The sequence below is a fragment of the Lissotriton helveticus genome, chromosome 4_1 (assembly GCF_964261635.1).
Source record: "Lissotriton helveticus chromosome 4_1, aLisHel1.1, whole genome shotgun sequence".
Taxonomy (NCBI): domain Eukaryota; kingdom Metazoa; phylum Chordata; class Amphibia; order Caudata; family Salamandridae; genus Lissotriton; species Lissotriton helveticus.
This window is the reverse complement of record NC_136063.1, coordinates 163,769,021-163,795,085: the sequence shown is the minus strand read 5'-3', so window position 1 is coordinate 163,795,085 and position 26,065 is coordinate 163,769,021. Positions and strand designations below refer to the sequence as shown.

The 26,065-nt window shown below is 45.5% G+C and overlaps 1 protein-coding gene across 1 annotated transcript in view; it reads left to right on the top strand.

Annotated features, from left to right (window-relative positions):
• Positions 1-26,065, top strand: part of ZC3H3 (zinc finger CCCH-type containing 3) — a 1,704,695-nt gene that overhangs the window by 904,907 nt on the left and 773,723 nt on the right. The window contains exon 5 of the mRNA XM_078686633.1: positions 21,923-22,110. Coding sequence (XP_078542759.1) covers positions 21,923-22,110 — 188 coding nt within the window. The remainder of the gene's footprint in view (positions 1-21,922; positions 22,111-26,065) is intronic.

The window sequence follows — 26,065 nt, the reverse complement described above, 5'->3', positions numbered from 1 at the left end:
AGACAATCAATCAATCAATGGGGAGAAAAAACAGGCATGACGGATTACAACGGGGACAAAAGTCTGCATTACCTATCCTTCACTATCTGCAAAAGAGGGGGCAGAATATTTCTATTCTTCCCTGTTTGTAGACAGAGAATATCTCAAAGAGCAATAATCGATAAAAATCGATAACAAACAATCAGTGGGGAGAAAAATAGGCATGACGGATTACAATGGGGGACAAACGTCTTCATTACCTATCCTTTACTATTTGCAAAGAGAGAGGAACGTTCCTATTCATCGCTGTTTGCAAATAGAAAATGTCTCAAAGAGAACCAATACTTCAAGTACAATCAATCAATCAATCAGATGGATAAAGCCATCCTACCAATCGGACTTAAAGACGTCCTACTTAACCTTACCCGGACCGTGTGGGCAATTCTTCGCCTTCCTTTTTCCAGCGCCCAATCGTTCTCTTTCTCCATGTTTTACCGCAGCATTCCTGTGGGATTCCAGTCAGGACAGTAGGTCACTTGAGAGAGGTCCGTTCGGAATCGGTGAAGTTCATTCAATCGGCAGCCGGACGAGGGCCCTCTCAAGGCAGGTATACTCCAATCGTTTTAGATGTTCACCCCATCGTCTGGACCTCTCTTACCGGACCCTATGTCGCTGATGGACCCCGCGTTGGGGCGCCAATTGTGGAAAAGTCAGCCCATAACGTACCTGATGCCCAGGCTGCTGGCGCAGGACGCCTCTTAGTTCCCATCTTGAACAATTACAAAACAAAAAGAGACGGGCGCTGGAAGCAGGAAAACAAGAATAGAGTTTTATTTCTCATGAGGAGAGCCTGTCATTTCGGACACCCGCATGGTGTCTACAGGGTGTGCTCTCTCCTCCCTACCCACCACACACACACACTCCAGTTTCTCTGAGGCTTCGTCTTTTATACACATGTTTATGATGCACAAACATTCCTTATTACAATAAAGACGCTTTGAAGTAGGAAAAGGCACGCTTGGAATCCCAGCTTCAGGCCTATTCCCATACCAGTCGCTCAAATGTCATCCTCCCCTCCTGAATGTAACAAGAGATTGTGATCTCTCAGCCGGACATTCCTACCGGACACGAGGGCAGGAGGGGATGATCAGATCAAAGGTTGGGCAGGCGATAAGATCGGGCACGTTGGTTGGTGTATCACGGTTTTGTTATGCTGGGCAGGGAAAAGGGGGATGTACATCCACGAGGCTTGGTCTTAGGACTTGGGACCGGGTCGAGAGGCCAAGTGCAGCCGGGGGGGGGGTTGTCAGCTGAGGGGAAGGGTTTTCTTGGGAGGAAATGGGGGGGGGGTGTGGGTCAAGCAGGAGTGCTACTTCTAGAGCAGGGTCACGCAGAGGGAGAGGGTCTTGTGGCCGATGCATGAGCAGTGCGCGCGGGGAGGGGTGCCGGGGGTTTAACAAACGGGCAGAGAGGCCATGGTGCCTAAAATGGCAGTCGTGTACGTGCGTGCATGGGTCTATGCTGGCGGGATAACATAGTCAGTGTTTAGTGATATCCATTCTGCTTACAACAAGGGGTACAGTGAACACAAATGAACGCCGCTTATGTACATATACCTTGCCATTTTCAACACCATGACGTCATTTTCTCTGTGATAGAACCCAGCCAAGGCGAAAAGTGTATGCAGAATTTTTCCCTGCATGCCTTTTTTTAAACGAATGGTGGCAGTGCACAGGAAAAACACGCTAAGGCCCTAATTCCGAGGGCTGCAATAACGACGTCAAATTACGACTTATTCACTACTTCGAACGGTTTGGGTTGGTGACATTGCAAATTCCTCTATTTGTTCAGTAGAAGGAGGAGCCTGTAAACTCAAAACATTGATGATTATGGAATACTACACATTTTTTATAGGTTGCAAAGATTCACATTCCAAATGAGAAAACTCAGACTCGGGTATAGAAAACTGCCTGGTCTGGTAAAGGTTGTTTTCTAGGTACTGGCACTGCCCAGTTCTAGCCCAGTTGGCAGAATTAGGACAGAACTGTTTTCTGAGAAGCATATCTTCAGCTGAAGTGTTTTGTTAGCACTGCATGTACAATGCACCACTGGACATAGTATGATTGGCAGAGTCTTGTACTTGTTGTGATCCTCTGTAGCAAGTACATCCCTGGTGGTCTGTGTTGTAGGTAGCCCAGCTGGGGGGCGGCGAGAGATGGGGGGACGAAAACATACAGACAGCTCTGGTATGAACCTAGCTAGAGGAATGGTGGGATGATAAGTTTGAGTACATCAAAGAGGGGAAGAATCAGACCTGGACCAGTGTTCCACATGAGGCAGAGATGCTGTCAAATGAGCGAAATTATGCCAACTGGGCAAGAGTGGAGTTAATGACGTGCAAAAGCCCGCCGTGCCCCTTTAAAAGGCTGGGATGCTGTTTATTGCTGCATAGATGCACTGAATGAGTGAGGAATGTTGCAATCAAGATTGGCAACCTGAGCAGAAACAACAGAATCATTAGAGGGGCTATATTCTACCTACTCCTGCAGGGCCAAAGGAGGCCAACATTTTAAACAAGGGGTCTTCCTCAATCTCCCACATGCTCCCAAAGACAGATAAGCACAAGTATGACTAGCACTATTCATGTCATGGCTCAGACCCAAGCCAGGCTGGCACACTGCGAATATGAGGGTTAGAGGCTTAGCACTTTGTAGGTGGTTGGCTGACGGCACAAGAACGAATCGGCCCACTGCGTGTCCCCCTTCGTCCTTCCCCTTCCATGCAAGTACAATATGTTTTTTCTTACCCTTGCTCTTTCTTATTTACACAAGAAGGCTTCCTCCTGCCCTTCTAGAATTCTCACCTAGACAACATCCACTTTCGTTATTAGTAGGAGGTGACATTCCATATGAAAAAAGATACAGTGTGGTGAAAAGGTACTTAGCTTGCTTCTGTAGCTTTATTTTATTTATTTATTTATAAAGTTTACAGCAGCAGGGCATACATTTAGTGGCGTCACTAGGGTTGGTGTCACCCGGTGCGGGTAACTCATGGTGTCACCCCTCACAACTTACCGGATGGACCAACTCACCCTCTGCCTGCATCATGTCCCCTCTGCCTGCACCATCTCTCTCCCTCTCTCCGCACCATCTCCCCTCCTCCTGCATCATCTCACCCCCTGCCTGCGCCATCTCTCCCTCAGCCTGCACCATCTCCCCCTCAGCCTGCACCACCTTCCCTCTGCCTGCACAATCTCCCCTCTGCCTGCACCATCTCTCCCTTTGTCCACACCATCTCCCCCTTTGTCCACACCATCTCCCCTCCGCTTGCACCATCTCTCCCTCTGCCTGGACCATCTCCCCTCTGCCTGGACCATCTCCCCTCTGCCTGGACCATCTCCCCTCCGCCTGCACCATCTCCCCTCCGCCTGCACCATCTCCCCTCCGCCTGCACCATCACCCCTCCGCCTGCACCATCTCTCCCTCTGCCTGCACCATCTCTCCCTCCGCCTGCACCATCTCTCCCTCTGCCTGCACCATCTCTCCCTCTGCCTGCACCATCTCTCCCTCTGCCTGCACCATCTTCCCTCTGCCTGCACAATCTCCCCTCTGCCTGCACCATCTCTCCCTTTGTCCACACCATCTCCCCTCCGCCTGCACCATCTCTCCCTCTGCCTGCACCATCTCCCCTCTGCCTGCACCATCTCCCCTCTGCCTGCACCATCTCCCCTCCGCCTGCACCATCTCTTCCTCTGCCTGCAGCATCTCTCCCTCTGCCTGCACCATCTCCCCCTCTGTCGGAACAATCTCCCCTCCGCCTGCACCATCTTACCCCCTGTCTGCACCATCTCTCCCTCTGTCTGCACCATCTCACCCTCTGCCTGCACCATCTCCCCTCCGCCTGCACCATCTCTCCCTCTGCCTGCACCATCTCTCCCTCTGCCTGCACCATCTCTCCCTCTGCCTGCACAATCTCTCCCTCTGTCTGCACCATCTCCCCTCCGCCTACACCATCTCATCCCCTGCCTGCGCCATCTCACCCCCTGCCTGCGCCATCTCACCCCCTGCCTGCGCCATCTCTCCCCTCCGCCTGCACCATCTCTCCCCTCCGCCTGCACCATCTCCCCCCTCCGCCATCTCCCCCTTCCGCCTGCACCATCTCCCCCCTCCGCCTGCACCATCTCCCCTCCGCCTGCACCATCTCCCCTCCGCCTGCACCATCTCCCCCTCTGCCTGCCCATCTCCCCTCTGCCTGCACAATCTCCCCTCTGCCTGCACCATCTCTCCCTTTGTCCACACCATCTCCCCTCCGCTTGCACCATCTCTCCCTCTGCCTGGACCATTTCCCCTCCGCCTGCACCATCTCCCCTCCGCCTGCACCATCTCCCCTCCGCCTGCAACATCTCCCTCCGCCTGCAACATCTCCCTCCGCCTGCAACATCTACCCTCCGCCTGCAACATCTCCCCTCCGCCTGCACCATCTCCCCCTCTGCCTGCACCATCTCCCCCTCCGCCTGCACCATCTCTCCCCCGCCTGCTGCTCTTTTAACCCTTTCCTCGTCGCCTTCTCCACCCCCATGGTTTTTCTCTCACAGTTCTCGGCTCTTCTTAAAGTGACTGAAATAAACTCATGAAATGCGCTTTGAATTCGTGCGCACGTCACTGAGGATAAATTTAAATAGACACAGAAGACACACTCGCCCTCACGAGCGCAGCAGGGAAGGGGGGTGTGGGGGGCCTGGATGGGGGCAGATCATTGCCTTTTGAATGTAATATATTTTGGACCGATGTCATACTTAACCTCTGCTAAAGAAGGACTCCATTTTCTAGCCAACTATAAAGTAACCTCTTCGGTTGAATACTTCTGCTCAAAAGGATTTACTTTTAAGATGTATTCCCCATAATGTCTGTCTTTAGAGCTCTGACTCATTACATACATCTGTGTTAGACCCGTTCTTCAAATGCCGATCTGTCTACTTGACCTTTCATCCTTTTGAGGTCGATAAAATGAGTGCTTGTGAGTTGGGTAACAAGAAGTCTGTTTTTCAGCGCCACGATACCCACAGATAAGTGTTCCCTTTACAAACACACTTTGCTAAAGTTATACACTGAAACCGAAAAATATCTAGATAGTATACTTTCCTGTAAAGAAAAGTTAAGATGCATTTTCTAATCTTCCCCAATATATCTATATAATTATTTCTTATTAAATTATGAATATCCTGTTATAAATGTGTACGTAATCATTTCCTATCCACATTTAAAATTCCACTTATTCTTCAGAATCAACCATTTTATTCCATAAAAGCCCGTCTTTTATCCAGTATTAATTTCATATGCTAAAAAGCTGTTAAATACCTCATTCATTTCAAAGAACGATTTAAAAGATTGTCCATTAAAACTGACAGTGCATTATCCAAGTGAAGACGTTATTTAAATGCTCACATCAGCCTCTGCTTGTCAGAGAAGGACAATGTTTTATTAGGCTCAGGGTTCCTCCTGATAAGCAAAGCAGAGCAGAGGCGGGGCTGCAGAGCTGTGTTACATACACAGCATACCCAGATGGTGTCACCCCATGTGAGGGTGTCACCCGGTGCGGTCCGCACCCCCCGCACCTCCCTAGTGACGCCACCCAGTTTTCATGGTATTAATTGTTAGCGCAGGTCTTCTCTGAGCTGTGAGCTTTGCAAAACACAGCTGTTACAGGTCTCCACAAGTTAACTTTATAACAATTTTCCAAGCTTGCCCTTCCCAATCTCCCTTTGGCTAGAGGTGACAGAGCCAATTATGGCTGTGTCCAAGCTTGAGCCAGATGCCTGGACCTTCGACCCCAAGACATGGTGAGTTTTTATGAGGCTTAACTTTTGATATAGAGCAGGCGACAGAAAGAGATAAACATGTAGTGGCTAAATTGCACAACTAAAACCAGAAAAACTGAGATATATCCTGCCTCCCATGCCTGACCAAATTGTTTGATCCCAGGCAAATATTTCATTTCACAGTGCCTCCTTTTTGCTCATTATCACACGTGAGGCACCTTCAAATACTTGCAAAATCTCCTCTCTTATATTTGATTTAAAAGACTATATAATGTTGTTGTATGTATAATAATGTTCAATTTCTTACCCATATACAGGGTGCACATGATAACTTACCTGCCTCTTAGTTCACTAATAATATTGTCGTCAGGGCTGCGGATAGGGGCATGCATGTTTCTAAGTTCATGTTTAAAAACGATCACTTTCAATAAATGGCTCTCAATGAAGTGATATAATCTGATGTACTAAGATGAAACCCTTCCACATGTCAATGTAACACACTTTTACTCTTTTTTTATTTTTGAAGAGACAATCTAATTTTTTTGCATGAAATGTGTGTCATGGCTTACATGCCAAACATTTTCATGGCTCGGCTCAAATATGGGCTCAAAGATCCAAGGCTGACCCTTGGCTCGGCTCTTCCTGTTAATCTGTTGACTCGCCCACCTCTACCTTTTGTCCCCTCCCCAATCAACTCTGCTCTCACCTCTATCAAGAGGCATTTGAGCGAAAACATTAGTAGCCAACAGATGTCATTTCCTGTCTGAGAGAAGTCCTAATGCAGCCTCGTTGAGGCACAGTTCCAGCCTCAGGAGTGCGGAGTCTTTTGCTGCCCTGACTGTCTAAGGACTCTGATGTGGGGAAACAGTGATGGATGGAAAACTTGAATTAATATCAGCCGGTGGTAATTACTCTGGTGCATCCCAGTCCTTCTTTATTTTGCAACTGTTCCATCTCAGTTTGGACCCAGCCACATGCAAATCTGTTTGGATTGTTTTCACTGGCGCAGGGTTAAGACTGAACTGCCAGGCCAGGTCCTCTCTGAACATGAACAAAGGCAAACCAAGACCGTGTTCACCGTTGATAGGGTTCATCAATCAGGTGCAGTGGTAAAGTGTAGACGGCACCCATGTCTGGGCTTACCCGCCCCACCTAGAGCTTCGTACTGAAGTATACATCAAAAGTGTTATACGAAATGCCTGAATTCATCTAATCCACTGTAAATTACTCAGGCTGCATCCAAGTTCATTGTTATTTTGCACACAGTGGCAATAACCAAAACTATAAGCTAGATCTGTTTACTATACCAGACAGATGAGCCATAAGAAGGGTGAATCCAGTCATGGTTTGCTTGCGTTTTGGTTCAGGGAGGACCTGACCTGGCTGGACTATTCCCTTTGGGGTGTGCACATGGCAGGGTATGCCATGTGCACACCCCAAAGGGAATAGTCCAGCCAGGTCAGGTCCTCCCTGAACCAAAACGCAAGCAAACCATGACTGGATTCACCCTTCTTATGGCTCATCTGTCTGGTATAGTAAACAGATCTAGCTTATAGTTTTGGTTATTGCCACTAAAACTAATAAAGCCCTTCTGTATTAAGCACAAATTCACACACGTGGCAACCAGAGAGCGGACTCCAAATTATCTTGGAGAATTTGTTAAATAGCATTGTAGTGGCATTTTCTGACCCTAGGGGGTAAACTCTAGCCATCAAATGTGCGTGCATGCATGCATGCGTGCGTTCATGCAAGCATTAGTGCGGGCATCCGTCCGTAAATGTCAAACACAATAGCTTTGCTTGATAAAGAGTCTGTGACAAGAATTTTGATAAACACATAATCACAGTTGTTTGGAAGCTAAGCGCTAAATCTGTGGAAACACACAGCTTTTGACAAATCAGAAGTTACACTTGTGTGACCAGAGTCCCTCCCTATGGTTCTCCTGAAAGCTCAATTAAAAAAGATATATTTTTATTGTTTTTGTAAAAAGATTAACACAAACATTTCAGACAATGAGTGCAAGGCACATCCCTTTCATGATCTATAGCAGGTAGTCTTGCAAGTTAAGCATGGTTCCTGACTAGATGTCCCGTGTCCAGGCGAGGTGAACATGAAAACTCTTTTTTAGATCACAGAATGCTTCTTGCCTTTCTGATTGGATGAAGCAACACACTGTTTTGGTTCGTAGTAATGGCTGCACCATGGGACAGAATACCAATGAACTTTCGCGGCCTGTGGGCAGCTCATTCCAGTTCCACCTTATAGGTCGTCAGCAATGCTGCCTGTTTCTGGGTGGCGGAAGTCACTCCACCTATCTCTGCTCCTTTGTCTCCCAGGCCATTCAGTGCAGTGCTACCTAGCCTGCAGCGGTCAAAGCACAGAGCCTCAGTTCTAGTCTTAAGAGGGGTCCAGACATATTCCCACATTAAAATGCAATCATGCTCATAACGATCCATGGCATGGGCTATACAGTAAAATATTCTCACCTCAATCTTGCGTGTGTGCCAACATGTGGAAGGAGGAAAGAGGGAGCATTTGGAAAGTAAATCGTGGGAATTTACTTTCTTCATTGACTTGCAAGCAAGTGCAGGAAATTTTAGGCTGGAGAAAGTTAAAATGAAGATAAAGCCATTTTTGGTTTTAAAAACTGGGAGTCTGCCGCATGAATCAGATATGTTGACATGTATGTCTATAGACCCCCTTGGTGCATATACAGGTTCTCATAGAGCAGCCCCCTGGCCGCCGCAATAACTGATGTCAACGGGCCTGAATCCTCAAGGCGCCCTTCACAGGTAATTATTGTTCGTCAGTGCCTACTTCCAGCCAGCCTAGGAAATTGGTTTGGTGCCTTCCATGTTCTATTGCTGCTGTCCCCTGGAGGATACGCTTACAACCAGCAATCACCGACTAATCTTCTGGTAGCCGTACAGGTGTTTGTAGATGGAAGTCACGACATTGGCCCTGTCTGACCTGCTTCCTGCGAGCTGCCACTCGACTACACATTCATCCTTGTGTGCTTTTAGGTTGTGGGGAGCCAGGTGCATATGAGAGTCAGAGGGTAACCACTGACTAGGTAAACGAGTTCCATTTAGATTTAGTTATGCAAATGTGTCTTTTGCTCTAGGCATAAAAACATGGGCTGTATATGACGTAGGCTACTGTTTTGGATGAATCCTCACAGTCTGGGACGGGCGGCCCTTAACAGCATCGATCGCTTCCTCTGGAGGCTGGAAGTGTGGGGGGCAGTTTTGCAGCGGTGGCGGATGGTCCTGTTACTGGTGGCCAGTTTTGTAGTGGTGCTGCAGTATCGGCCACCAGTAGCAAAAGCAGTAGACAAGCGTTTCCAGCCTCCTGCGGCCAGGCAGTGCTTCCCAAGGGTATGGTCCAAGAAAATTGCAGGGCGGCTTTGGGTTCCCAGTGTGGCCCTACTCACAATGGTTTACGCACCTGGAAGTGTAGAGCCCTCCACGAGCACATCTCTTCCAAATGGACTGTGTGTGCATGCCTTCACGCAGGTTTATACGTTATCATAGCCACCAGCTGGCCTATTGTCTTTACTTAATAGTTTGTTAACTGCCCTTTGACATCAGTAGTGTTAGGGGCTTCTTTGAACAGAAACAAAATACATGCATAAACAGTAACAGGAAACTAAATTACGACTCAAAGGCCTTCCTCATTGCAAATTGCCTCTTAATTCCGGTGTGGTCAGTAACAGCAGCGGTGAAAGTCAGGAGAAAATGAGGAATTACTGGGGGAAATTGGACCAGACATTATCAATTTCCCTGCAATAATTCCTCATTTGTTAGTGGAGCCTCAGGATCCAACTCATAACGGATGCTTTTCCACACCCGGGTATGGTGGCTTAGTGGACTAATGCGTCCACTTTAGGGACCTGTGTTCGAACTCATGGTCACAGGTTCAAATCCTGGCAGGTTCACTCAGTCTTTCATCTTTCTGAGGTCCATAAAAAGAGTACCATTGAGTTGGGTAACAATAAACATCTGTTATTCCGGTAAGATACCAGTGGGTGAACGTGTGATTAACAAATACACGTTATGTTATGTTTCTGTTACCCTCAAGCCACTCTCTCCCAACACCCCACCCCAACAACCTTGAGTAAAATCCTGCTTATTTTCCGGGTCACTCTTAATGAGGGCGTACGAGTTTGTGATGGTTAAGTTGGAAGCCTAGAGAAGACATTTCTTATTTCAGAAATAGCCAGAAAAAGTTGAGTTTTTAAATGTCTTTTGAAGGACAGAAGAGAAGGGAAGGTCTTTAAGACATTTTATACACACAAACAGCAAATTTTCCATAGCGCTGCCCTTGTTAAACCCCCAGCTTCCACACACCACACTCACATGTGTTTTTTCAACAAGTAGCACTAGGAATGCTGGAACGTCTACTATTAACATTTAACCTTACAAAATCTACCCTGCAAGTCACAAAGTGCCTAGTTTTGGTTTAAAACCAAGATCTGTTTAAAAAGTCCCCCTCACTATCTGGGGCCAATTGATAAATGTATTCTAAGGGGGTACAAATCCCTTCTTAATACTGTTGCCTGCAGAATCGCAATATGGAAATAAGTGTCGCAGCTCGTTTTGCCAATAGCTGTCATGCTTTATGATCAAGTGCGTGTGTCACTGATTTACCATTGTCGACATTGTTACCTTCTGGCCATTTGTATTTTGTGAATGCCATGTCGCAGCTGCTGTTCTCAGGCAGTTTCCCTTTGGCTTAAGTCCTTTGTTGGTAGCGCTGTGGCTGGAGTTAGTGCATTTTTCAGAGTGGAAGATCTCAGCAGGTGACAATACATTCTTTTCATTGGTCCCCGAGGCCTGCTGTTTAGGGTGAGTGACAAACCAAGTTTTGTCCAGCTTTGTTAAGTGTCTTTCTTAACCCCATGGCTGACTTGATGTCTACCTTTGGTTATGTTTCTTTACCCATACAGATGACATTCACATCTTTATGCACATATATTCTGCTATTCTCCCCGAGCAATCACTTGGTCCACAGCAAAATATGATCTTTAGCCTGATTGGCGCTATATTATAGAGCCAAAATGAGTAAATAAATACCCCTCGTCCTCAAATCCCAAGATCAGAGAAGTCACTTATCACCATAAGAACTCAACTGAGCTGCCCAGCACTTATTCAGTAGTGTAACTGTAGTAGGAAGAAGAGGAGAGGGGAGTTACATGCTTGGTATCATAGAGTTACCAAAGAAATAACATGCAATAATATTTACTAATGCCATATGTATGAAGGTAGGATTCTTCTGCATGGTTACCCCCACTTTTTGCCTGATGCTAAGCTGTTACTGACTAGTCTGACTGGGATCCTGTTAATCCGGACCCCAGTCTATCTGCGTTCCCACTAAATTGTTATGTTCAGTACTAGGGTACATCCCAGATTGGATACTGGAGTACCCTTATAAGTCCCTAGTATATGGCACTAAGGTACCCAGAGCATAGGTACCCCAGAAGTCTCCCATGGGATGAAGCATGCCTTATGCCACTCATGGGAGACTATACAAAATGGAACTACAGGCCTGCAATTGCAGCCTGTGTAAGTTGGTGCTAGTACCACTTACTAAATATATAGGTTTCCTATATCTAGGGTCACTGTGCTTAAAACCTATAAGTCACCCCTATAGCAGGCCTTTACAATCCTGAAGGCAGTGTGCTTGGTTCTAAGTGAGAGGCTGCCCCTGCATGAGCAGGACACCCCTACAGCCTACGAAGTCCATTCTCCCCGGGTTGTCAGTGAAGCAGTCATATACCATATAGAGGGGTACCGTGTAATTATGCAATGACCATCTTGAAACTGGCTGCAATGAATCCTATCATGTTTGGTATCAAACATGTTGGAATCATATCCCCACACCGTAAATGGTGTGGCAGCTATGATGCCAAGCACTCAAAGAGCCCTCTGTTAGGCTCTAAATGTCCCCGGTACCTGTCTTCCAGGCCCAGACAGCACAAAATGGTTGCTGCTGATCAGAGACACGATTCTGCCTTCCTGCTGCTAAGCCACTCTCCAACAGGGGAAGGCAGAACAAAAGGCATCCAGTCACAAGGAGGTGTGACCACCTCCCAGATAGGATTTAGTGTATTGGGGCAGGGTGGGTGCACTTGCCAGCGCCCCTCAGTCTGCATGTGGGGCACATTTGATGTTAGATAAAAAATGGTGTCGGCAATGCACTGCTTGTTTTTAAGAGCAAAGTTTTAGTGTAATCTTTTTAGCAATTTGTTGTTTTTAGAGGTGCTCCAACTGGTGGCGTAACCGTCCGTTTGCGCCAAAAATATAAATCTCAATGATGTGTGTACACAACCTGTGTGCACATCCCAGTATTTGGGCACTCCCTCTGGTTCATCAAATGTGAATAGACTCCGTTGAATTTCAAAATTTCTTTATTTTTACTATATACGATGTTTAGCCTTTGTAGATTCATTTCATCAACTTCAACAGGCTTTATCATAGATTAGATCAAATCATAATCGCTCCGATGCATTTCGGGCCAGGTGCCCTTTCTCAAGGAGCTCTGAAAACAAGAACGACTTTCATTTGCATCAAAAATGCATCATAATGTAACAATTATGTACAATACATAGATCCAAGCAACAAGTTCCCAGTGATGGTAGTGAATGCTAGAACAAACATGTGAAAACATGTAAAAACAAAGTGCACGTGTGTTGTGCAAGGTTGATACAAGATAAATGAACACAGGTTGGAAAGGTGCAGGTGTATTACGAGGACGCACCCCGAGAGGAAAAAAAGCGGGTCATGACATACCAAAAGACGAGGTGTAAGAAGGTATGGACAAAAAGTGAAAAGAAAACGTTATAAGAAAAAGTCATAAGAAAAAACGCTCACGTGTTGTTACAGCGGTCATTAAAGCTGAAAGGAACAGAGGTGAGAAAAAACGTTAGCGTTTTGGATTAAAGTGGGTTCAGGTAATGTTTACTCAGAGTTAGTCAAATGACGAGGGTTTAAGGCTTACCGAGGAAGTTTCTAGTACGGGACTAACGTGGTCTCCGTGTGTGCTATCAGCTGGACGCGGCTTGCGAAACCGGTATGTTTGTGTTTCGCCGAAGAGCGCAAAATAAACATAAACAAGGAATCCAAGTTTAGGGTGTCGGGATGGAAATCAATAAAGGACTAGCTTAGGCTGAAACAAGTCGGCCATCTTGGAGCAGGCAAAATAAAAGCGGATGGGGTGTAACAAATATTAAAAAGGGGAATAACGTGATATGAAATAAAGTAAAATGAAAGATGTAAGGAAAAAGATGAAAGAAACGTGAAATGGAGGAGTATATAAATACAGGAATGGTTGATAGTGTGAAAAACATGATGGTGTCATGAAAATAAATACAGATGCATAAACTGGGAACATGAACAACATAGTTATGGGAGCGCACAAGAAGTATGTGTCCTTAAATACCTCATCAGGTATTTATAAAAAGCAGCTCAGTTCAATACGGTCATTGAGACCAAATGGTTTGCAAGATTGCAAACGATAAATCCATGCGGTTTCTCTTTGTAGAAGGAACTTATTATTGTCCCTTCCTTCTTTTTTCTCGATGATTTCAAGAACCATGAATCTTACTCCGCCTGAGTCGTCGGCTTCTTGTGGGCCTTTCTCTAAAAAAGGACCAGATGTGGTGGCACTCTCATCCGATTGTGTTCTAGCCTGCTCTTGATTCCTATTCACTTCGGAAGTCGTCTTTCTTGGTGGCCGGTTGGATGCGTCACTTCCAGAGGAGGAAGTATCTGTGTATTGGCTGGTCAAACTACACACAGAGGCACGAGACCATGCTTTAACTGCAATAATTGCAACAACATCATTACAGGCAACAAACTCAACCATCCGATGAGAGGCATAGAAATCAATGTGAAAGTTAATGCAACCTGCGATTCGTCCAACCTCATATACCTACTTAAGTGTCCCTGTGGGAAAATCTACGTAGGAAAAACAGAGAGAAAAATAAAAGTCCGGTTGAACGAACACAAATCCAATATCAGGACTAAACAGACAAAATCCAGTGTGGCCACACACTTCATGGAACACAACCATTCCGTGGCACAGCTAAAATTCATGGTTCTTGAAATCATCGAGAAAAAAGAAGGAAGGGACAATAATAAGTTCCTTCTACAAAGAGAAACCGCATGGATTTATCGTTTGCAATCTTGCAAACCATTTGGTCTCAATGACCGTATTGAACTGAGCTGCTTTTTATAAATACCTGATGAGGTATTTAAGGACACATACTTCTTGTGCGCTCCCATAACTATGTTGTTCATGTTCCCAGTTTATGCATCTGTATTTATTTTCATGACACCATCATGTTTTTCACACTATCAACCATTCCTGTATTTATATACTCCTCCATTTCACGTTTCTTTCATCTTTTTCCTTACATCTTTCATTTTACTTTATTTCATATCACGTTATTCCCCTTTTTAATATTTGTTACACCCCATCTGCTTTTATTTTGCCTGCTCCAAGATGGCCTACTTGTTTCAGCCTAAGCTAGTCCTTTATTGATTTCCATCCCGACACCCTAAACTTGGATTCCTTGTTTATGTTTATTTTGCGCTCTTCGGCGAAACACAAACATACCGGTTTCGCAAGCCACGTCCAGCTGATAGCACACACGGAGACCATGTTAGTCCCGTACTAGAAACTTCCTCGGTAAGCCTTAAACCCTCGTCATTTGACTAACTCTGAGTAAACATTACCTGAACCCACTTTAATCCAAAACGCTAACGTTTTTTCTCACCTCTGTTCCTTTCAGCTTTAATGACCGCTGTAACAACATGTGAGCTTTTTTCCTATGACTTTTTCTTATAACGTTTTCTTTTCACTTTTTGTCCATACCTTCTTACACCTCGTCTTTTGGTATGTCATGACCCGCTTTTTTTCCTCTCGGGGTGCGTCCTCGTAATACACCTGCACCTTTCCAACCTGTGTTCATTTATCTTGTATCAACCTTGCACAACACACGTGCACTTTGTTTTTACATGTTTTCACATGTTTGTTCTAGCATTCACTACCATCACTGGGAACTTGTTGCTTGGATCTATGTATTGTACATAATTGTTACATTATGATGCATTTTTGATGCAAATGAAAGTCGTTCTTGTTTTCAGAGCTCCTTGAGAAAGGGCACCTGGCCCGAAATGCATCGGAGCGATTATGATTTGATCTAATCTATGATAAAGCCTGTTGAAGTTGATGAAATGAATCTACAAAGGCTAAACATCGTATATAGTAAAAATAAAGAAATTTTGAAATTCAACGGAGTCTATTCACATTTGATGAACCAGAGGGAGTGCCCAAATACTGGGATGTGCACACAGGTTGTGTACACACATCATTGAGATGCACATTTGATGTTCCCATGCATAGTCCAGTTCAAACCAGTCCTGTGAGCCATTGGCTCCCGCTCTGGCGCCAAGCTGGACAAAGGACATGGGCGTAACCTCCCTACTGTTCAGACCCTCCCCTGGGAGGGTCCCCTCAATCGTCCCAACCCTTTCCTTAGGGTACTTAAGGGCTTACCTGTGGTTGGGTCCCTAGATTCGTCGTGGGATAAGATTCAGTTTAGACACCACTTCTTCTTCTACCGTCTGGGCACTCTGGACTTCGTTTGGGCTCGACTTAGTCTCCCTTCCAGTCTGCTGCATCGTCTACGAATGTGCACTATACCGGAACCTTCCAGGGCCTGCGGGTATCAAAGACACTTGAAGGAATCTCCCTTGGAGTGAAGGAGTCAAGTCCCTGCATTTGCAGCCCCTGCAACTAAGTCGAGCGGTCTGCTGATCCTGAGCTCCTCCGGACTCGTGAAGGTTCTGCAACACAAGTGGTGGTTTCCACAACTCTCAAGGCATGTCCTGCCCTCTCACCAAGTTTGAGGCCAGTATCCCTTGTGGGAACTGCTATAACCGGCCCCCTGTGCACCGGGTCACTTTGCAGTTGCAAAGGCTTGTTGGCTTCCTTCCAAGAATGTCTTCAGGCTCCAAGTAGCCCCAACCTCGAGCATCTCCTGAGACCAGAATCTTTGGCCACTCCGCATCATGTGGATCGTGGTCTGGTTCTTTTGGTGAGCTGCTTGATGTCCTCTCGCAACTCCGGTGCCTCAGGCCTGTGGCTCTAATTGAGGGTCACCTTTACTTCTGTTGCACTCCGCTGATTGCTCGGGGCCTGCCCTGACTCCCCTGCTTTTGGTGAGTCCCCTGGACCTTGCTGGTCCTGACATTGCACCTTCTGCGACGTCTGCGTGGGTTGCATTTGCCAAGGCTTGTTGGTGCTCCAGCTGGACACCGACCCCTCTGCAATCGACATCCGACATGGGACAGCACGTGTATGGTTCCTGGACTTCCTCAGCGTCGCCTGGTCCCTCCCGCTGCAGAGTCGAGGTCCTCGTCAATTCTCCTGCAACACCCGACTTCGGAGGGCATTCGTCTTTCAAGTCTCCTGGTCACTCCTGAGTGACATAGTCTCTTTCCCCTCTGCTTGCAGGTACTTTTCATCTAGAATCCACCTTTGGATTCCACCAGACTTTTTCACCTCTTCCTGAAGTCCTCCACTGGAAACGACGGCAGTTTCTGACAACTCCTCCCACGTATGCACCCGGCTTCCCTGGTGTAGGGAGCGTGTGCACCAGGGTATCCATGGTGGGGTGGCTCTCCAACCTTCTGTCTTCCACAGGGTTTCTTCAGGGCCCACTGCGAAGGGACCTTAATCTCTCAAAATCCAGCCACGACTTACACGTAGACTTGCATGGAGCATGTGGTCGTGTATTCACACTGCACACACTCTCCGTGGGGTTCCTGGTCACTCACCTTGGGTGGTTCCTTGGGTCACCAGCACTTCTACATCCTCTCAACATTGTCATGACTCCAGTCGTGGTTCTTATACCACTTTCTTGGTATATGGTTTGGTCTCCCCCTGGTGTCCACTGTGTATTTTGTGCTATTTACTGTGATTTCTTTGCAAAGTATTGTGTGCATTGTGCAAATCTCCGGGTAGGAGATATTTTTTATGTGTTAGAGAGTATTATATAATAAACAAATATTTTTATAAATACCTTGTGTGGTTATTTTTCACTTAATCTATACTATAAGATTGCATTCTGGTAAAACAAGCTGCTTTACACTCCTTCTTGACAAAGCCTGAAGGCTGCTCTCCACAGCTACCACGTAGAGACCTTTCCAAGGTTGTCTAAAATCACCATAAGGGTTGTGTGCACTGGTGCAAGGTTTCCACTTACATAAGTGTACATCATGAACCAGGCCTGAGGTTCAGAGATTCTGAACCCGTTCAATAAAGGTCGTCGTATCGTGACGATTTTGGTAACAGCGGACCGAAAATGACGAGTGTAGTATGCACGAGTGTTTTCGGCATGTTCGAGTGATGAGATCACCATGAAATTGAGGATTCCGTTCTGAACTTTTGGGTTCCATTTTGTGTACGGCAGCCATTTTGTGTTTGCCCTCACATAGGCCGATGATTACGGTCGAACGAGTCCTTGGGACACGTACACCTTTAGCTGACTCTTGTGTGACCTGGGCAAGCTGACTCCGTTGCCCGAGGCTAAACTTGTTGAGCCAGTTCCTTGTTCGGCAGCTGATCAAGATAGAGATCAAAGAGCATGACATTGCTGAGTTTATAGTACATGCACACGCCCTTCTATCTTGTTTCTCATCTGTTTCTGTTCCTTCTTTTATGGCCTATTTATGGTTTGGGTTGAGGTCTTTTATTACTGGTTTCTGTCCGGCCTGTTCGAGCAAGAATGTTGGGCCTTCTCGTGTAATTGATAGTGGGCTGGACAAATGAAATGTGGGTTTGTCATGCAATGCTTTTTGTCGTGTACACATGGGATTGGTCAACTGTAAATAAGGAATGTTTGCCTGAAGCACAATATTTGGTATAAAAAGGGATGACTAGCTTTGTAAAGTTGAGCAGTCTCCTACGAATATACGTCATTGTACTTCGTGGACCTCTGTTTCTGGTTGCAGCCAATAAATGTGATCTTTGACGTCACCAAGAAGTATCCCGTATCTCTGTATGCCGAGACAGGTGAACTCGGAGACTTCGGGCGTTTTCCCTGGCGCCGCTGGGTTCTAAAACCCGGTTCTCCAGGCCAGCTTCTCACAAAATGCAAACTTAAAGATGGAGCAGATGAAAAGATACTGGGATTTTCAATGGAGGAGCATTGATATCCCTCAGTGAAGGATGCAAAATTGATGCATCAGTGAATGAACAGAGAAGTCCTTGCACTTTTTAGGAGTGAAGAAATCGAGGAAATTGATAAGATGAATTTAGGGAGGTAATGGGGGCGCTGTGCTTTCATTAAAGTGTTTGCAAATTATGTTAAGAAACCTGGAAGGTAGCTACAGAATTGGAGGGATAATTTATTATGAAGAACACAACCTAAGTCCTGAAGTTGAGAAGAATTGAGTATGAAGGAATTTTAAAATCCCTGTTTCTATGAACTTAGCTTATTTTATTTTCCACGGTCCACCACCGCATGAAGAGAAGACAAAGCCTAAATACATGGCAATACTGTTGGCCAGATTAGGGGCCCATACAAAAATCACAAACAGGAGCTACAAAGAGGTAAAAACATTCAATACACAAGCATAAAAAAATTAATACCAGAAGAAGAACAGCAGATAAAGCAAATCTGTCCCTTTCCCCACCTGACGTCTTCTGACCCCATAAAGAGGCGTTTCATACCTCGCACTACGCTGATTCTCAGTTGGTTGGAGCAGTAGGTGGTATTTATCGTACAGATAAAATCCAATTCCCCAGGTTTCGTAATTTTTCAGCGGCGATGAACACCACCTCTTTGAGTTTTAGGGGAGTAACGTGATTTTGCTGCATAACGTGCTGTTTTTCCATGTTAGGGTCTGGCAGAGTGTGGTATTTAATGCACCTGGAAATTATGGGGCACTGTAAATACCATAGAAGTCTCCAAATTCCATCCTCTGTACACCAAATTCCATCCTCTGTACAAACGGGTCCGAAGAGACAGGCATTCTCATAATCAGAGCCTTACTGAGTTGGACTTGTTTAAAAATCCTTTCTTTGCCATCCACCATTTCTACAAATAGATATATATGAGATCACATCCAAGCAGTGGTCATGTTAGACGCAGGCTGGCGTCTTAAACAGTCTGCTATTTTTCCAACCATTGTCCCCTAAACTAGTGAAATATGTTCTCTCCACTCCCTTGCCTCTTGCTGACCAGCAAAGTTCAACGGAAAACAGATTCTGATAACCCATTGCCAGTGACCACGAGTCCTGTAGAAAGGAGGACATGGTACGCAGGTGGAGAAGATGGCCGAGACACAGGGGCGTAACACAGGCGCTGCAGCCCCAGCAGTGCAGGGGCAGCCCCAGCGGTGCAGGCGGCCCCCTCAGCACAGCACTCTGGCCAGGGAGCTTGTGATTCAGCCCGGAGGGGCCCCCTCAAGTATCCTTACGCCAGTGCTGACACAGTGCATCTAAAATCCAATGGGAAGTCACAAGGTTTGCAAGGTCTAAGGTGGTCAGGGTAGAACTTTTTGAGCTGGGTGAGTGAAAGTAGGTGGCAGGAGAGAAAGAAAGATTTTGAAAGGAAGAAACAGAAAGCAGTTAGAGCACAAAGAAAAACAAAGAGAGACCAAGAGAGGTGACAGGAACCTTCGTATTTCTTGCACTGTTGTATAGCGTTTTAGGACCCTAGTGTAATTTTCCCGATTCATGCTCTAATATAGGTATAACATATCGTATCCTTATATAGGCAAAGAAATCATAACCATATTAAGACATAGCTCAAGTAGTCCCAATACGGCTTGGCTACTTCCTCTAGTTCCGAAAATATACAACGATTTCTTCGAAAAACCCGCCTTCAGCAGTAAGGGACTTCCCCCTGCATGAATATTAATTTATCCAAGAACTCATGGAGTTTTCAGAGAATTAAGTCTTTATGTCCAATCTTACGTCAAACTCGGCACCTTCAAGGTATAAATATGCCCACACTTGTCCAAACAAACGCACGGTGGTTTGGAGCAGTTCGACTATCTACCTACACGACACAGCTCGCCGCAGCAAGTGCCGAAGGAAGCCGACCCTCCAGCTGACGCACTGAGAGACGCTGTACTTTCTCCAGCCGAGAAATCCAGCTCCGGTGTTTCCAGGCTACCCTTGCGGGTTGCTGGGAAATCGAGTCCTGAGAGAGAGATACCAGACATCCTACATTCTAAAACCAAGGTACGGAGCTGATTAGACCCTAAGAGAATTCTTGGATTAGATTCTTGGCAAAGAATACTGAAACTAAGCTACACCTCACTTACTTCTTCCCTTGTACTAGACCTAGGTTAGGTACACCGGGGTAGGTGTATTTTAGAATCACCAGTTGAGTACTTTTAGTCATTATTTATCACTGTATGTATTTTATTCATTTTAGGTATTTTATGGCTTAGAAACCATATCATGCTTTTACAATATTATTTTATAGTACTCTTCGTACTGTACACTCTGTACTTTACCTCTAGTATTACGATTGCAGCAGTTAATTTCTTATGCTTGAGAAAGAAGACTGTTCAATAAATATATTTTATTGAAAACGCCCGTCTCTCTATTTTCTCTGCACCTCTGGTGAAACGAAGCATGCACGATTGACTGAGTGAAACAACTATCTATTGTTTCCGCGACTCTAGAGATATATTTCTTATTCTTGGGAAACACAGTTGTCATGTTTTAAGAGGTTGTCAGAAAAGAATCCCTTCTTGTTCATTCGAGAACGTTTCTAGTGACCCCTAGCTAGCTGGCACACACACAATTAAGTCTAGTATATTCATTAGAGACCTAGTCGACTTCAGTCCTACGTCTAAACTACAGGATACACTAATCCAATGCGCAGAGCCTATTGGGAATATAGCTACTACACTATAGCACCACATTTTGCATAGCAGAGAAATTTATGTTTGGAGCTAAGGGTAGAAGTGACCAGGGCTGTAATGCTCACAGGAGGATACTCTGCAATTCATGCTAGTGGGGAAAGTGGTGGATAGCAGTAGCGGCTGTTACAGGGCTGTAGTGATGGGGAGGGAGAAGGGGGGATAAAAAAAAAAGAAAGGAAAATCCACTTTCCTGACTGTCACCACCTTTCTTTTGTCCGACAGAGGAAACAAGAAGCACACAGGCTCGCAGACTCCCCTAGCCAATCACGACGCTGCTGTCACCAGCTGGACAGCGGCATCGTGATTGGTCTGAGAGCCGTGGTCGGCGCTCAGACAAGGGCTGGGAGCCTTTGCATGTTCTTTACCCAGGCTGTGCAATACAGCCGGGTGGAGAACATGTTAGGTGCGCATGACTCTTTGGCCAACCCAAGACAACTGGCCAAACCGCCATGCGCATTTAGAAAGTGCCCACCACTTCCCCCCTGCTCTGCGGGCAGCCCAGCCCGCCTGCATCTAAACAGAGCCAGTTTGGAAAAATAAAATGATTATAACATAGTGTTATTATCATTTTATTTTTCTGTGGGGCGACGCTCCTCCGTCTTAGTGGAGGAGCCGCCGCTGGTGGATGGTGAAGTACTGTGGACACATTGCGTCACTACCCACATGTTCAGCCATTGCTTTGAAACGTAGTTACAAAAGGGTGTATTTAACACACTCTTACGTTCACAGTGTTGCATTGATTTACATCGTTTTTTAGAGCATTTTAACACTGATTTAGCTGAAATGTTAGCATCTGAAGTGTTTGACTCTACTGGCCAGCTATACTGTCCTCTCTCTCACATCACATCTATACTTCAATTTATATTCTTCACTGTGATATGTGTACATCTTGACAAGTAGACTGTGTGCCTCTGATCCTATATATTGTTGTTTGACAGGTGAAATACTCATCTCAGGCATATGGGTATGTAGTGCGCTTTACAAATGCTTTGATTGATTGATAAAAAGGATGTAAATATGTTTTCATTATAAAATATGTAGTGAAGTAGAGACATGGTCAGGGGACTGGTAAGAATGGCGTCAGTCTTTAAGATCATATGGATAAAAGAGAGACTGCCTATTGCCAGTAGTTGGAATCTGACTTTTACATTTTCATGTGGTCTTTGTCTTGCAGGTGGTTGTTGGCGAATCGCATGCGCCAGATCTCGCCAACTGGTAAACCCAACCCGCTGCAGCAGCAGCGCTGGAAGTGCAGGGGACTGCGCTGCATCGGAGGAGTGATGTACAGGGTGTCCGACAACAAATTATCCAAGCACACCAGTCCACCCATCAACACCAGCAACAAGTACTTCGCCCGATCAGGTGAGGGTGGAATGGGGTTTGGGTAAGGGTTATAGAAGGGCAGCCGTTGGGAACCTTCGCTCTTGCAGATAACGCCCCACTGCGGTGCGATGGTAGACAGATGGTCAGTATCATGTTTAGCTCATGGATATGAGATATGTTGTATTTTGTAGTGGGTAAAGTATGGTCTTCACCTTGCCTGATAACTAAAGTATCCACCTTTCACTTTTTGTCCATGATGGAGCCTTTCTTAGGTCAAGATAACATTGATTTATTAGTTGCATTGCTGCTGCAAAACACACTGCCATATTAACACACACGACCACAAACGCGAAGACCAACGAAACAGATAGTCAGACCTAAAATGTATATGTATGTACTTGGATCTAAGCATCAACAACTACAGGCGTCGACACATGCTCTCCAGACTTTTACAGCATCCACTACTACCTTCCCTGGACTAAAACCCCAAACTTACCTGTTCAAGCTACTTGTCGACTTTTGATAAGGAGAGACCAGAATCTGCGACATCTAGAATGCTAATGCGAGCAACAGTTCATGCCCACTTAAATAAAAGGTAACCCGCGATAGCCGGATGTTATTTACCCCTCAGTCCAAATAAAACAGAGAGAGATTCATCGCCTCAGCCAAATCATCCAGCTATCTACTTAGCCCGATTTTCCCGAACCTAGCTACATCAGCAACTGCTACCTTACTCCCACTACTGGAGAACATTATAAGTGCCTCCCTTACCCAAGGCATTGTATGTGTCTCTCTTAAAAAGGACATTCTCAACCAGAAAAGGCCCAAGGATGGTTGAAAATGCAATGAAAATTGCCCTATCACTGTGGCCCCGTATGGGGCGAAAACCATGAAATATATATATGTGTGTGCGTGTGTGGTAATGAAACTAAACCAATTTATCTACGAAATTAGTCGCTTACATCGCTATCAGTCAAGCTTCTCCTCAGGACATGGCACTGAAACAGACACAACTGACATCACAGATGACGCCTTCCAAATGGTGAACACGAATAAAACATGTGCACTAATCTTGCTAGACTTATCAGCAGTGTTTGATACGGTTGACTATGCGATGTTGCCGAATAGCCTTATACATGTTTGGATGCTTTGTGAGACAGCCCTTCAGTGGTCCATATCATAGCTACGCGATCATTGCCAGGTAGTTAAATTCATGACTCCTTCTCTTAAAAAGAGCACTTTTGTTTGTAAATTAACTTTTACACTGCATATCTCACTACTCTATTATACCCCTCACACCTCCACATTCATATCCCACCCGCAATGCCTCTTATCTTCTTGTCACCCATTTCCCGAACACTGAGCCTCACAGAAGTCGCTCATAAATGTCTACTCATTCGCGATATAAAAAGGCACCTGCTGGACAGCAGAAAGACTGACACCTCAATATCCACACCGCATGAATCAAGTGGACTCAGACAGAACCATCACACGTTTCCCCAAGTCTCACTGCAGCTTAAAGATGATAAAATCCTACAGGATGCCTGGAACCAAGCCCAGGACTGGATTCCTCATTTCAAACAGATAAAAAATAACCTCCCATTACTCTGAATCCAGGCTGGTCTTCTGTGATCCACAATGGACCTGCTCTTGCTGAGGAGTTACCTCATTTCATGAAATCATTACTTCATTTGAACTCGCCTGCTCCAACTATGAAGACAAACAAATACTCCTTGAAGAGCCGAAACGCATCCATGGCTTACATCGCGGCAGGCCTGCCCCAAGCCAAATGCTCGAAGCCACACAACAACTTCATATTCATCCTCAAATTCTGAAGTAGCACTTTATTGACTTCACCTTGTACAAAGGGTACACATACACCATATAAATCCAGCAACTTCTTATGTGATAAAGGAAGTTATGCCAATGGCTAGAAAGAAAGCACAAATTCAGAGCTCTGTCACAATACTGTAGTTTGGTACCTCTCTCAAGATTTCTGTTTGAGATTATCTGATAGATTAGCAATGCTGTTTGTGTGGAAGTTCAGAAGTATCTGGGAAGATACTATGGAAATAAGACCTAAACATGCATTTAGGAGGAATCCTACTCAGGGTGTGATGAACTTGACATAACTGTGCAGGCAGATTGCTGGTTGTAGGAGAGCCAAAGTAGGGGTGTTGCGGCTTGTATGATGCAGTGTGATGGCTATAAACAGAAATTCCGATGGGCTGCACACTTGGGGTTCTTCTGAAGGATGATCACTGCTTTGTCAGGAAATCCGAAGTAGATCCTGTTGCCGTAATCAAGGCAGACATCACCAGTACTATCTGGCTGGGCATCTGAGAAACAAATAAACCACACGGAAAGGATACATCAAATCAACCATTGTGATTGTCATGATTTTGTGAAACACACAGTATTATACCGTTTATAGCATTGCGTGTGCACAGGTCATCTGTACACTATCTGGCTAGTAGCTGGAGAGGTATCCCGCTCATGAGGTGCAGGTGGTAGATTACACTTTTTGAAACACTGTTTAAATGAGGCCTGAAAAGGGAGAACAAAGATACCTAATCTCCTCCAAATGCCACTTTAAATGCTGGTCTTCGTGAATGTGCATGGCCCTCGTCTGACATTTCATACACTACATCCACCTACTTAACTACTGCAGTTCAGATCTCCTCTGTAATGTTGTTTCTCCAATGACCTCTTGCCCCAGTTTGTTGTCGGTTAGACGTTAAGGCATTTTTGAGGCCTGCAGTGAAGGGTTTGCCTGCAAGGCATCCATATAGAAAGGCTTCGTCAGACGATAATTAGTCATTGTCTATTAGCACCACTTTTTGCCAGAACTGAAAGCAACTGAAATGAGGTAGCTTGCGCCGATGACCACGTCGTGACAGAAGTAGACCTATATGTAGTACAAATCCAGTATGTGGTATTCCAAGAGAGGTAGGGTGTGAGTCCGGGCCAGAATCACTGGCTGCCGCTGCGTGGCAACTGAGGTTGTACCTAAACTACTTTAGCAGACAAAACTGAGATAATGGTTGATCCGAGACTAAAATGAAGGAATACCCCTTAATCACCAGATTGTTGGTGTCTATTGGCCGTACTTGTATTGTATCGAGCTCCTGTGCCATTCCCTGTCAGGCAGCGGCTGTCAGGGTCAGGTTCACTAACTCAGATGGTTTCAAAGTTCCACCAACCCCTTTAGCCCTCAGATGTGTATCATAATCTCATGCTTTTGTATTGACTTGGATACACTTGGTAAACATTGCCTAGGCAGGGCTTCAACTTGTGGTTTGAAGAGGCATCAGCTAGGGCAGCCCTACTAGCTGCTTGGATCGTATCACACTATTCTGTGACCGATACTAGCCATAGGGCTCGGAAATGGTATGAGATGACTTCATGACTTCCCAAGCATTGGGCTCTTCGTGTGCATTCAGTCATCCCTTTGTGCCGCGGACTGACCCTCCTTCTGTCCCTAGTTTCAGTGCCATTAGGTCACCCAAGGAGCCTTCATCCTCCACCTTACTCGGTTGATTTGCATTCTTGAGCGTATCCCTATAGAGGGATGCCGCCTCAGGCCTGGGATCCACTAAGCTGCCACTGGTAAGGCCAAGAACACTTATGTTTCTGGCATATCTTTAGCTAATATAAATCTTCAAGCTACTGTTATGTTTTTAGATTTTTACTTGAAAATATGTTGATTCTCTTGCATTTTAAAAAGAAGAAAAAGAGATCTTCTGAGTTGGTGGATTGCTCAAGTTTGAGTCAATCTTTGCATTAGTCTCGGCCTATGTGAATTTTAAAAAGTGACATTTTCATGGTAATTGATTAACTATTTCTGACATTTATTTGTGCATCTTTATGTGTTTTTTAATCCATGACTTTATCTCTATAGAGCAGTGCGTCCCAAACTTTTTAGAGCCTCAACCCATTTTTTTAGAACAACTAATTTTCGTGACCCCCTAGCTTTAAGGGACATGAGGTGGGC